At 46.6% G+C, this 14,501-nt stretch overlaps 1 protein-coding gene across 2 annotated transcripts in view; it reads right to left on the reverse strand.

The window, feature by feature from the left end:
* Slc13a4 (solute carrier family 13 member 4) overlaps positions 1 to 14,501 on the reverse strand; it is a 40,454-nt gene that overhangs the window by 12,599 nt on the left and 13,354 nt on the right. For both annotated transcript variants that reach the window (XM_031381534.1, XM_031381535.1), the window contains exons 3-8: positions 9,818 to 9,954; positions 7,385 to 7,557; positions 6,890 to 6,944; positions 4,267 to 4,306; positions 3,246 to 3,326; positions 129 to 316 (exon numbers count right to left, since the gene is read on the reverse strand). In XM_031381534.1, coding sequence (XP_031237394.1) covers positions 129 to 316; positions 3,246 to 3,326; positions 4,267 to 4,306; positions 6,890 to 6,944; positions 7,385 to 7,557; positions 9,818 to 9,954 — 674 coding nt within the window. The remainder of the gene's footprint in view (positions 1 to 128; positions 317 to 3,245; positions 3,327 to 4,266; positions 4,307 to 6,889; positions 6,945 to 7,384; positions 7,558 to 9,817; positions 9,955 to 14,501) is intronic.

Raw genomic sequence — 14,501 nt, forward strand, 5'->3', positions numbered from 1 at the left:
TTACTTCCTCAACTAGAACCGCTCTGCACTGGCTCCCGCCATGTCCCCAGCACCCGGTCCCATTCTGGCCCAGCAGCTACCAATAGAAGGTGCTCACTTGGTACTTGGTGACGGAGTGAATTACTTACTTGTTGAAATGTTCTAAGAAAATGAGGCTGGTGGAGGTGCCTATGATGGTGGTCAGGCCACCAATGGTGGCCGCATAGGAAATGCTCAGAGAGAGGCACTTGCAGATCATTTGGTCATGGTGGGATCTGTATTTCTTCTTGTTCAGTTCTTGGTTCTTGGAGCTGGGGGTCGGGACTCCTGGTTTTTCCTACCAAAGGAAAATCAGTGAATCCCACAGTCAGCTTGGGCTGCTGGACATGTGAAGCCAGAGGGGCAGGACACACGCTGGTTCAGTGGACAGATATTGAGCTTCAGCATCAGGTGGATAAACCCCCATTCCTCCTATGGTAACTAAGCCTGCTCTGAGCTTCATTTTCTTCGGCAACATCATATATCCTCAGCCACATAGTTGTGCAGGGCAAAGGAGCTAATATACACAAAACACTTGGATGGTTTCCTTCTTTGAGAATGGTGTGCCGCTGGGCTGTAAGCCATTTGGCTTCTAGGTTAAGAACACTGACTGCTTTCTAGAGGACCTGGGTTCAGTTAACAGCACACATATCCAGTGGCTCACAACCACCAGTAACTCCAGTTTCAGGAGATCTGATGCCCTCTTCTGGCTCCTGTGGGCAACAAACACACATGTGTTCTACATATATACACGTAGACAATCACATATACACATAAAAGGAAATACATTGTTTAGACATGATAAACTACAACTAGTTTTTTTTTTCTTTTTTGGAGATGGGCCTGAAGGAACCCCAATTGGCTTCAAACTTACCATATAGCCGAGGACAACCTTGGGCACGTCATCCCCTCCCTCCATTTCCCAAGTGCTAGGATCGCAGGTATCTGTCACTACTCCTGGCTTGTTAGGATTTTTAGTGTTACTGATGTTATTAATATGGACAGCATTGTTTGTTTCTCACATGAACACATGAAGTCTACTAGCACCCCATGTTGCTTTTTTTTTTTCTTTTTTGTTTTTTTGAGACAGGGTTTCTCTGTCCAGCCCTGGCTGTCTTGGAACTCACTCTGTAGACCAGGCTGGCCTAGAACTCAGAAATCTGCCTGCCTCTGCCTCCCAAGTGCTGGGATTAAAGGCATGTGCCACCACTGTCCAGCCCATGTTGCTTTTAAGTCAACAGAAGATGCTTATTATTTTGAGTTTTTAAATGTTTTTTATTATTCACTTAATGTGTTGGTTTATTTATCTAATGTATGTGTGTGTGTGTGTGTGTACCATGTGCACCAGTCCTCCCCAGAGGCCAGGAGAAGATGTTCAATCCCCTAGAGTGTTATACTCAGTTGTGAGGCACCCTGTGGGTGTCGTGAATTGAACCCAGGACCTTTGCAAGAGCAGCGAGTGCTTCTCACCGCTGAGCCATCTCTCCAGCCCCAGATAGGTATTTTTAAATGGAGGTGGAACAGCCGTCTCCCAGGGGAAAAGGACTCAAATTAAGCTTGGGATGGGATGTTTCTCAGTGGTAGAGCACTTGCCTAACATGTGCAGGGCCTTGGGTTTGCTATTCAGCACTGCAGAAAACAAAGCCAAACCACCCTTCAGTTACAGAAGAACCTGACTTTCATGAGGAGAAGATGATACACAGGATCCCTCCCTTCCCCCCTCATTCTTTTCTTTCTTATGTGCTGGCCCTTACTCTCCCCTTTTGCATATAAACCTTGACCTTGGCACCATCTTCTCAGTCTTGCTTGGCTGCTTGCTCAATCTGTTCGTTGCCTCAATGAATGGACCAAAGAAGAAGGTCTCCTACCCCATCCCACCCAAGATGGATTCCTTCACTCCTTCACTAATTCTCTTCATTTTGAAACTGGTGTTTTCCCTCACGCCAAGGTCTCAATTAGTCCAGCATGGTCTCAGAATCACCATGTAGCTAAGGTTGGCCTTAAATTCCTTGTTGGCCACCACTTTCTAAGTGCTGGGACTCCAGGCCAGCACCATCATGCCAGACTTTGACAAGCCTGGTGCAAATATCAGCAGGCCAGGTCATAAGAACACTGATGAACACTTCTCATGGACCTTAACTATTGCCCATCTTCCTCCAAAGGCCAAAGCAAGACTCGGGCACTTCTAACCACACAAAGATTCACTGTTTGCTCAAGCTGGAAATGACCACTTAGATTGCCAGGATTTCCCATGATCTTTTCTTCTAATGAAATTTACCCTGAACCTGAACTCATAGTCCAACCGCAGCTTTTAACTGGCTTCTGTTTTGGAGCTGGAAGTCTACCAGCTTGGGTTTAGCTATATGGGCTCAAGGTGACTGCATTGGAATCTAGATGCTATGCTTTCCAGCTCTCCACTGCTAGTTCCTGGTTTCATCCCTCTACCTCGATTGCAAGGATAAAGCTCAAAATCACTACCTTGTTGAAGTAGGACTGTGGAGAAAATGCTTAGTGCTATGGTTGGTGCATGTTCGTGGAATAAACATTTCATAAGTGGTGACATTTATTACTGGTGATGGTGAAGGATGTGAGACAGCTGAGACTGGTTAAAAACAATCTGAAAGCAAGGGCCCTGGGCGACTGGAGCCTCTTCAGAGCAGCCTCAACATCCGCTGTACTTCTGCATTTTGTTTTAGTGATACAGCAACAGGAAAAGATTCATTTGTCCAGAAAAGCAAGCATGCTCATAATCTCAGGACACTAAAGAAAGTATTTGCAGTGGGAACTGGTAAGATGGCTCAGTCGATAGGACACTTGTCTCACAGCCTGGCAACCTAAGTTGAATCCCTGGAACCTACATGGTGAAAATTGTCCTCTGATCTCCACATTGGTACTTGCATACTCTGTGAACACACACACACACACACACACACACACACACACACACACACACTGTAATTAAAAATATTTATAGTGCCACTGAAATGCATTCAGAGAATCATTTGAAGTTCAAATCTACCAACCTAAGCATTTCCACTTGAAAAACCTGTGACCCAGGAACTGGCACATCTTGGCTCTTGGTGATGTCTAGTGAGCCTGCATTCTTTCTTTCTGTGGCACACATGTCAGACATATATGCTAATGACAGCTCACTGGCCAGAGGCCTTGACAACATCAGGGCCAGTACCTTTAGGAAGCATAAGATGTTTCGCATAGGGTTCAGTTACCTTTGATGGCTGCTGCTTCTTCTGCGGCTGTTGGTTTGCTGTTTTGATGGATTTGGTGACCATTGGCACACCATTCAGATTCTGCTGGGACAAAAGCCATCACTGTTAGGAAGAGGATGTGGTCCAAGTACCTGGAGAGGTACCACTTAATTGTCCCAGGGCTACCCTAGGCTTGCTACTATGGGACTCAAGAACCTTGAAGGACATCCCTGAGAGCACCCCTATATAGAGTCAGGCTCCATCTTTAGAGCTTTCATCCAGCCAAGGGAAGAAGTGCTGAAACCTAGGGATCATCAGTCTGAGCTTAGAGGTAAGACTAGCTTTCTGGGAGTTGATGAAGATGAAGAACTCTATTACTTTTTAAAAACACAGGAATAATCTACCACAATGTAATCCAGCCCTGGGGGATGCAAAACCTTCTCCTGGACTTTGCAGGCCTCTGCACTTACATACATACACACATACACACATATGCACAGACACATACATACATAAATACATACATACATACATACACATAAGTAAAAATAAAATCTTAAAAAGCCACACTGTTCAACTGGCCATTTACACTTCTTGTGAAAAGATGTAAAAATTTTAGGGAGAGAAGGTGGGATTTAGCCACAATATACGGGTAAACCCTCCTCTCTTAAATATTAAGATCTTACAAATGGAATTCCCAGAGAGAGGAATAAAAAGTCCCAAGCTTAACCATGTGGCTCTTGAAATTGGGATGTCTGAATTTTGGTTCTCATGAAAATGGTTAATTTATATTTTACTTATTTAAATTATATTGTCTTCTTTAGCTACACAGGACTCAGAGCTGGGGTTCAGAACCACCATGCCCTTGTCAGAAGCCCTAGTGGCTCTTCTTATGTCCAGCCTGGGTGAACACCTCTCCACTGTCAATCCACCGAGGCTGCTGGCCTGTAGGAAAAAGCTACCACGCATCTTGGTGCATGAGTTATCTTGAAGGAGTTCCAGGTGATCTCAGAGCCCTGGGTGGGGGAAACCAAGGTCATACCTTGTTCTGCATCAGAGAAGAGAAGTCTGCGGCCGACGTGCTGAAAGCAAGCAAAAGAAACAGGGAAACCAGAGTGGACCATGCTTGGCGAGAGGGATGCTCTTCCTCATGTTGGGTAGTTGGTATAAGGATCTTAGTCTTATACTCAAGTTGTCTAGCTCATCAAGAGAATCATTTTCCCCTAGTCTTCCCTCACTCCTGAGATGTGAGACCAAGGGCTTGCTTTCTCCCAAGGACGGAGTGGCAGCTTCATTTGAAGTGACACCAATATTCCAGATAATTAGCAAATATAAGAGGGCTGACTGGGGGAAGGCCCTTTACATTAGACACTGTCAACCCTCATAACAGGTCCAGATCACCATCGTCTATTTACATCATCACTTAGCACTGGGATGTCAGAAGTGGGTGCACAGGGGTCTCCCACTATCTCATTGGAAAGCCTGTGCCCTCATGGCGTCCTTACTACCTAACTCAAGAAGACCACTGTCTAGAAGACAGAAATATGGGACAAGCTTATCCAAGGTGACAGCAGCAGGAGGGACAGGCAAGGGAGAAAACAAGATGGGGAAGAATTTTGGGTCAGTGACTAAACCTCAGAGAGTGGGCAGTCAGCTGTATGCACTGAACCCTTCCCACATCTGAGCTTTCCACAGTCTTTGGAGGAAGAGGGGAGCAAATCAGAGTCACTGATATACTGGGTTTTCAGTAGCTGTATACAATTCATGTTAGCTGTATGGACTGTGGGCCTAGCAGCTGAAGACAGATGACAGTGCTGGGCACTCACACACAGGACAGAAAGTCCTGATGATTCAGCATGTCTAGGCCGCATCAGTGGGAGTTGAAGGAAAGGGTTCTTAGGAGAATGTGCTGTCATGTTTTGCTTCCTTCCTAGGCGGCTGAAGAGGGGAAGCCAGGACCACTTCAGAAGGCAGGAGAGGTACTGGTCACAGGGAAGACTACCAAATACCATGGCTCCCATCAGCACAGAGGAATCTGAGAAGTCTAGCTACAGGTGAGCTTTTGTTTTAGACTTTCATCACTGATAGAGTGTAGCCAGAAAGGCCAGAGAGGAGAGTGACCGTGGTTATAGGAGCAGCCTTTACTTCCTGTGCTCTACAGAACACCATCTCCTCAGGGAGTGGACACGTGAGAAAGCAGGACTGGAGCCATTGCAAAAGCACTGCCCAGAAAACAGTGACCACAGGAAACAAAGGGGGCTAGACCATCAGAACACTAACAAGAACGGTGATGCATGGCCATCCAAGAGCCAACAGCCATCAGGACTGGGTGGCAAAGAGGTCGCCTCAAGGGGGTGACCTGTGGACCCTGAAGCGGGGTGCTCACAAGTGACAGAGCTATAGAGTCTGGGTCTCAGACAGGAGTCTACCCTGGAGCCATTCTTCTCTTTGGTCTTTTCTGTACCCTAAGTTTACCCCAACCCTGGAGACTGCATAAGCAGCAGAGTGAGGGGACTGTAGACAAGGGACAGGAGGAGCTGGGGCAGGGGACAACGAAAGGCCAGTTCCTACCCTCACCCAACTCTCATCTCTTCTAATGCAGGCTTGGGCCCAGAGAGACCAGCTGTGGGCCCAGAGAAATCGGGGAAACTTTGGAAACAGCAGAGTTTTGATACGAATCTGGGCTAGCCTGTTGGGGATCTGAAAATGAGATCACTGTGCCTCTCTAAAGGGGCCAGAAAACTGTGGCCTCTGCCTGAGAGACCAAGAAAAGTGGAGAGCAGCAAGAACAGGGTGACCGTGGAAGACAGTGGGAAGACGAAGACGAAGATGTTTCCGGCTGGGTCCTCTCTGTGTCTGTCCAGCTCTATAGGTTGAGTTCATTCAGTATGAGCTCTCCATTTTTTCTTTTTTCTTTTTTCTTTTTTCTTTATTTTGCATTTAAAAGGGCAAATTACAAAGAACCATTGAAAAAATACAACTTTGGGCTGGAGAGATGGCTCAGCGGTTAAGAGCACTGACTGCTCTTCCAAAGGTCCTGAGTTCAAATCCCAGAAACTACATGGTGGCTCACAACCATCTGTAATGAGATCTGACACCCTTTTCTGGTGTGTCTGAAGAGAGCTACAGTGTATTTACATATAATAATAAATAAATCTTTAAAAAAAAAAGAAAAAATACAACTTTAAAATGTGTAATATTCACCATGAAATACCCTTAAAGACCATGTATGTATGTATGTATGTATGTATGTATGTATGTATGTATATATATACACTCTGGACATAAAATCAGCTGTTGATGGACCCCACAACATGAATGCTCGAAACTGTGTTTCTCCTTTCCTAGCTTCACCTTTCTAGAGCATCAAACAGCCTGTCAACAACTGTCCCCTAGTATTCTAACCACATCAGTACTCCTATATCTACTTGGCGCCTCCTCCTATATCTACTTGGATTTAATGCTGGTCTTTTTATTCCTCCTTATTCCCAAGTGTTCTAGAATTAGGGGAGACTCCTCAAGATCTTGAGAGGTAGGTCCTATGGATGGAGACAAGATGGTGAGCTTGGCTCACGCATCTAAAGGAGATGCATTTGGCCTTGTCTTTCCTGTCCTCTCCAACAGGCCCAAGAGGTTCTGTCTGGGAAGAGGATGGTCATACTCACTCTTCGTTGACAAAGATGAGTTCCATTGAAGTTTGTCTGTTGCTTGTGTCAAGACCTAAAGTGGTGAAGAAACACAGGAAGTGAAAAATAAGGCTGCAGTAGACCCCGTATGTGGAAGACCAGGGGCTCAGAGCAGGGGCAGAGGTCTGATGGCCTTCTCCCCTTCTCTCTGCTCTGAAGGCATAGTGGGGCTGTAGATGCAAGCAGAGTTAGGACCCCCAGGTGCCATTCGGCTCCAAACTCCCACAGGCAGTGTTTTGTAATAATGCTTGAGAACTTGGGACAAAGTGAAGGGGCAGAGATACCTGCGAGTACAGTAGGAAGGATGGGAATGGGCTAAAGGTAGCTTGGGCTATGACAGCTGGCATGGCTAAGAGGCTCGAATGAAGATGAGGGGATGGGCACCAGGTTGGGCAGCGTCCCAAATGGGAGACTGGCAGGGAATGCGGGGCAAGGGGGAGGAGCAAAGGGGAGATGGGCCCCAGTGAACCGTACCCATGAGCTCAGCCTCCTCAGTGCCGGAGTTGCCCGCCACCAGCGGTTCCTCCTCTGCGTTGATCAGCTCCTGCAGTACCGCCTCCACGATGGGCATCACCATGGCGGTGGTGGAGGTGTTGGAGAGCCACATGGACAGCATGGTGGTGCAGCACATGAAACACAGCAGTAGCCTGGGGGCAGGGACAGTTGGGCAGAGCGTTATCTTGCTGAATTAGGACCCTTAGGACCCCCAGGTGCCATTCGGCTCCAAACTCCCACAGCGTGGTGCAGAGTAACCCTTTGTTTCAGCATTGGTCCAGCAAATGATTCACATGCCATGGCTAGTGACCTTGGCCAGGAAAAAAGCTTTTAAAGAAGGAAGGGAGGGCTCAGCAGGTAAGAGCACGGATTGCTCTTCCGAAGGTCCTGGGTTCAAATCCCAGCAACCACATGGTGACTCACAACCACCCGTAATAAGATCTGACACTCTCTTCTGGTGCATCTGAAGTCATCTACAGTGTACTTACATATAAATAAATAAATAAATAAATAAATAAATAAATAAATAAATAAAGCATAATAAATAAATCTTTCGGCCGGAGTAAGCAGGGACTGAGCGAGCGGGGTTGACTGGAGAGAACAGAGGTTCTAAAAACTCAATTCCCAAGAACCACATGAAGGCTCACAACCACCTGTACAGCTACAGTGTACTCACATACATAAAATAAATAAATAAATCTTTAAAAGAAAAAAAAGAAGGAAGGGATAGCTTTGATAGAGCGGATCCAGGGTAGGGACTCCCTTCTCTCTATGTGGACGTTAGGTGTAGCTCTGTGGAGCGTCTCTTAGGCATAGAGGATTCTTTTCCCTCCCCCTGCAGCCAGCAAGTCTAGGGCACCCCATGCTCTGTGTAAGTCAGCCTAGTTATTTGGGAGCAAACAGAGATAAATGTCTGGCACTCAGTTCTCCCATGACTTGTCCCAGTGCCAACTAGCTGCAAGGATGGCCGCAAAGCCACAGTAGTCTCCCCCGTCGCCGCTTGTGTGTGTGTCTCCAGCTGGTCTCTGAAAGAGTCAAGCGTGGAGGAGCACAAAACAAAAATAACCTTCAAATGATTTCCCTTTGGCTTTGAAGCACGGTGCAAGCCGTGCCTGTGCAGACCCGGGGCTTGTTGCCTAAGAGGGGTGGGGACAAAGACGACTTGTTTATATTTCAGATGACTTTGCACACTTCTGGGGACAGCACATGTGTGGATTGTGCCCAAGCAGAGCTGAGTCCTGGCAGTGTTTTGTCTGAGCTGACAGCAACATAGCTCTCATGTTTGGCACACCCACTGATAGAGCGGCAAGATAGTGTGCCATGCCAGTACGAACTTGCTGGGTAGTGTGGTAAATAGGGAAGAAGGCAAACACAGACAGGTGAACGTTCTTGTTGATAGCATAAAGAGCTATGCAGGATCTGGAGATGCGGCTCGGGGCTTGAGTGGTTGCTTAGGGCAAGGACTAGCCTTTGCTTCATTCACTCTCTCCACCCCTCCTCCAGTACCACAAGGGAAACAAAACAAAACAGAACAGAGACAAAGGAGTCACAAGGTCCCACTATGTTGGAAGAAATGCCCCTGTGTGCTAGGAAGCTCAGTGGGCAGATGGTTGCTGGGCCTGGGTGGATTAAGCTGTACTTAGCAAGGGTCTGCTTAGCAACCTGGGAGGCAGGGACAAGCTTCAGGGTTCCAACATATTAGTCAGAAAGACTAATGCTGAAAACAGTGCTTACATTGTTTCTAGTCTGCCTAGAAACTGGTGAGGCAGCTTTCATAGACGGGTGAGACCTCATGAACTAGGAGTGGAGAAAGGGGAGAGGAACAAAGGAGATTCTGGTGCAGTGGAAGAGAGGCTCACACAAAACTGTCCACCCTGGTGCCCTCACGCATGCTGTGAGGGTGAGGATGCCCTCTTGATGGCAGAGTGGAAGGAGAAAGAGGGAACACGTGAGGCATGGTCAGATACAGCACGCCTGATGGATCTGTGTTCTGAAGCACTCTACCCCCCACCCCCTTGGCCTCAGCAACTCGGGTGGATGGAAAGAGATGCTCATGGCTTCTTAAATGACAATGGAAAAGCCACCCAATTCTTTGACCTGTGTGTGCACTCTAACCTACAGGCAAAAAATTGAGAAACTGTTTCTGTTTGGTCCATTTCGTGCTTTCTAACAAGGCCCTTAGGTGTTGCAAACCCACTGTCCTTGCCGTCCAGTCCAGGTTGCCAGCAAGAGAATTCCTTAGATCCAGGTGATAGTAACATGAGGGCAACTGTTCAGATCTGTGTTCTGTGGCTATCGGTGGGGGAGGTAGGAGCCCATCATTCTGATGTCATCTCTCAGTTAGCAGAGGGGCTCAAGGACACATCCTGCTGTGACTCAGGCCACTGCCCCAGGACCCCACACGTGACTCACATGCCAGGCTTGGCTCCCGCCATCAAGACCATGCGCAGGGCGATGCGCTTGTGTAAATTCCATTTCTCCACAGCTGCTGCCACACAGATCACACCCACCAACAGCAGTGTAGTGTTCTTGAAGTACTCAGCTGCCACCTGTAGGTCAGGAAGGTCAGTCACCAGCTGGGAAAAGGCCATGACCAGGACAGTGTGTTCTCAGAGGCAGAGGCTGGTCAAGCAGAAGCAGGGAGAGGGAGCTTATTCAACTAGCTGGGTATTTCCCCATCATCTTCTTCAGCTCTGAGATGAAACGCAGGGCATCTCCCATGCTGGGCAAGCGTTCTACTATTAGCTAAAAGAGTTGATTATTTAAAAATACCAACTCCACTAGGCATTGGTGGCACATGCCTTTAATCCCAGCACTGGGGAGGGAGAGGCAGGTGGGTCTTTGACTTTGAGGCCAGCCTGGTCTACAGAATGAGTTCCTGGACATCCAGGGCTATGCAAAGAAACCCTGTCTCAAAAACTAAGAACTAGATCCAGTGGGATAGAATTCTTGAAAGTACTTTTACAATTTGATTTCTTTTTTCCCCCATCTCATTCAAATGAGAAAGAACGGATACATTAATAAAGAAAGAATAAAATTGTATTTTTTTGTCCTTCACTTTGGTTAACCATCCCTTCTTGTCCACATTGTCTCCCCTGTACACCCAGTCCCATCCCTGTTGGATCCTTCCATTCCAGAATCCCTTTCCTCACCACCTATGTTCTGCTACGCTCTCACTTGGAACATTCTGTCTTCGTCTCTGGCTGTGCATTTGGAACAGACTTCAAAGCCAAGTTCAGGCCTGGTGCCCTCCAGAACACCTTCCTTTGCTAGATTGTTCCCTGGGGACACTATTAATTCCTTGCATTGTAGAGCACTCAGGGCTAGGCTGGGACTGTGGCTTTAGTTAATTCCACACACCTTGGAGTGCTCAGGGCAAGGCTGAGATCGGGGGGGGGGGGGGTACTGTAGTTGGCTGAGTTTTTATATCCACCTTTTCAGTCTTTTAGTAAAAACTTTGGATTGCCAAAAGTGGAATAACAGGCAAAAGTAGATGCTCAATAAATAATAGTCACATAGTTACAAGACCCATGGCAGAAAGTGAGGAGATGAACTTTTAACCTAAAATGTCTTTTAAGGTGACAAAACAAGAACAGTTTTAATGGCAGGAAAAGTAAGTAAGCTGTAAAGGACATTTAAGTATAGTAAAATATGTGGAAGTCACCAATGTTTATATAACCACATTAAGAGTTATCTTTTGATTATTGAATGTAAAAAAGTTGAGGGACTAGGAAGATGGCTGGCCAGATAAAGTGTGTGCCAGCCAGCCTGAAGATATGAGTTTGGATTCCCTGAACCCATGTTAAAAGCTAGATTTGGCAGCATGCATCTGCAATCCCAGTACTCCTGTGGGGGAGATGGGAGGCAGAGACAGAGTCATCTGGAAGCTCTTCGGTCAGCTATACTATCACACGGTGACAGAAACAAAAGAGATCCTGCCTCAAACAAGGTGGAAAGCAAGGACTATTTCCTTAAAATTGTCCTCTGACCTCCACAATACACTGTGGTACATACATATCTGCAGTCACATACATACGTGCGCACTTGTGCACACACACACTCAGGCACACACATACACACACGCACATACACACACACACTTGAGCATACACATACACTGGAGTGCACATACCTGTGCACACACACACTAAGACACACACACACTCAGGCACACATACACTCAGACCCACACCCACACCCACACACACACACACACTCGTTCACACACCTCAAATATAGTTAGTTGCTGATTGGAGAGTGAATTGAGGCACAGTGGGAGATGTAAGGGAACACAGTCCTCATCTGTCATAGTAGGAAGTGTTATCTAGTAATGCCCAGAGTTAATGCAGCAGCATGTTGGAACACGGTGTTTAATGCCAAGAGGTAGCAGAGTTGGAAGGCACGGAGTCTGAGGCTGGCTGGCTGGGAGGGACTTGGTAAAGCGAAGAAGTAGGGAGAGAGTCTGCTGGCTTTCATGGTAGCTTCTCTCTTATTAATCAGTTTTAAACTTTGTTCGAATAACCCAACACAGCTCCAACAAAGGCACCTGCTTCGTAGCTCTTCATTCTTTTTTTGTCCCATAAAAATTTCACTGGCTTGAGTTGATATGATTCATGCCTGTAACCATGCCTGTAGGAGTCAGGGACCTGTGCTTTTTGTCGACCCACTCTTGTCCCAAGCTTACCTTTCAGTTAATCACCAATGCTCTTAGAGGCCATAGAAGGTCTGTCTTCTACTATGAGTGGCTTGAATCCTTTCTGGGAAAGACACTGTCCCTTAAGCGGAATGAGCATAGCTGGATGCTTGCAGGCTCTGCTGTGGGGATCCAGTACCTTTCTAGTTTCTTTCTTAGGACTCTGTGAGTTAGCTTGGGGACATGATTGCATTTTTCTTTATCTGCCAAGAGGGAACCCCATAGCAGACATGAGACATAGAAATTGTGGGGAGCAGTTCCTCTATTACACCATGACCACACTCTCTGCTGCAGAAGAGTTGATAAGACCATATTTTTTTCGTGGGAGGCTGGGTAATAAGAGTGTGTTCTTCCTTGGCATGTGACATCCCATAACATCGGTTTGTCTATGATGTCTTTTAGAAGGCTCAGTGAGTGCTATACAGAGGTAAGGCTACTTTCTCTGGGTCCCACCCAAAGTAAGAGGAGGGACTTCAGGTAGACTAGAGTACCTTCTCCACTCTCTGTGCTTTGCAGTTCACATTTGCTTTCTCCTCTGAGTTCTGTGGCAGTCCTACTGGACATAAACTGGCTGAGTTTAACTTTAAGATGAGCAAATTCAAGAGAGTTTGAGGAACATGTCTTAGGTCACAGTGGAAGGGCAGAGGCAGGGTATCCATGTATAGATGAAGCTAAAACCTATGAGATAATATGCTGTATAAGGTGGATCAACTGGAAACCAGTTGGGAGCAGACCAGTCAGTGCCCAGAAAGCACTGGCCAGCACACATTTCCAACCCTCACACTCACAATCCTGACACTGGCTGTAACTGCTGAGGCCCAGTGCCAATCAAAGACTCAGCTCCTGTGTGTTATTAGCTTTGTGCTGTTTTCTCATTGTTTGATGGGTTTAAATAAATTCAAGTGTCCTCCCTGAACTCTTGTATCTGAGCTCAGGGCTCTAGGCTGTGCATTCAAAGGTAGCATCCTCAAGTAGAAAGAGTGAGAATTCCAGAGCCAGCCACCCTAGGAAGACTATGCAACCCTTCACAGCTTTATTCTCTAAATGAAAAACAGGGTTATGCAAATCCCTACCTTGTAATGTTGTTGCCAAGATTAAATGCCAGTTGCAAACCTAGCTATCGTGGCTTGCCACATCAACAACCAGGATTTCTGGTGCCTCTTCCTGTTCCTGGGTACTTGCTCAAAACTTGACCTAGTCTGGGGTGATCAACAGCACTTTGAGTAGGCTCGTGCAGAGAGCCACAGGCTTGCTCTTCACAATGGTAAATGAAAACCTTGCTTAGGGGTGATGTCTACAGCCTTTCCAGTGCACTGACTTCTCTTCCACAGGAAGGTTTGCTTATTTAGGACTCCTCCAGGGAATCTCCAAGTCCTCAGATTTCTAAGGATTATCTTAACCATTTCCTAAAGTGTGCTGTAGTGACAGTTTTGGAATTTTGGTGTCTGAAAAATAACAGAAATATTATAAGAGTATGTTTTCGTTTAAAATCCCAGGTGGGGAGTATGCGGCTGCTTCGGACTGTCCACAGCAGCTGACTATGATTTGCCTCGTGCTCTAGCAGAGGTGTGGTTTTGCCAGTTGCAGATAATTTCTGTAATTGTGTGACATTTGGAATTCTAGAGACTTTTCAGAGGGATATAAATGCTAGGACCCCAAGAGACAGTGTGGGTTGTTGATTGTTGTTGGTTTCAGTTTGTTAAGTAGTGTGCTCAAATAAGAAACAAGAAGAAGTTAGATATCCTCATGGTGAAGATCTAAAGTGCCCCAAGGAACTCCCTAACTTGTAGGAAGTAGTCTAATGTTATCCCCTTTCGGACCCCCGACTTTATTCAGGGATCTCTTTGCTTTCCTCTATATTCTTTTTTCTCTCTTCTCTGACATGAGGGGTGTAGGAGGGGTGGAGAAGGGTGGAAGGAAGAAGAGCCCACAAAGGAGCAAATGCTGACTCCCGAGCGCTACATGCTTCCTGAGTTGCTAGGGCGCTTGCCTTCCCAGAGTCTCTATCCAACGTGCACAGCTCTCCTGGGTCCTATCCCAGCCCAGCAGTGCCCACACAGTGGCGAGCACACCCCACTAGCTGCTGTCAGTTCTGACTCTCCCTCCCCCCGTCCACATCTTATACCTTTTCTGTCTTATTCTCAGGCTATGCATTGTCCTCTATCAGGGCAAACGTCCTCAGCTATCCTTTTCCCAAGTTCTAGTACTCACTGGCTTGGAAGACTTAATAGCAGAACCCGTAAAGCAGCACTAGGTTCTAATGGGGCAGCACTAGGTTCTAACGGGACATTCCTTTTGGGAAGAAAGCACATGAGTTTGTGATGAATGTAGGCATTCATTGCTTTTTCTGCCTTTAGGTTCTGTAGCTTTCCTCCTGGTGCCATTTTTTTTTTTTTTTTTTTT

This window comes from Mastomys coucha, unplaced genomic scaffold (genome assembly GCF_008632895.1).
Source record: "Mastomys coucha isolate ucsf_1 unplaced genomic scaffold, UCSF_Mcou_1 pScaffold20, whole genome shotgun sequence".
Classification (NCBI taxonomy): Eukaryota; Metazoa; Chordata; class Mammalia; order Rodentia; family Muridae; genus Mastomys; species Mastomys coucha.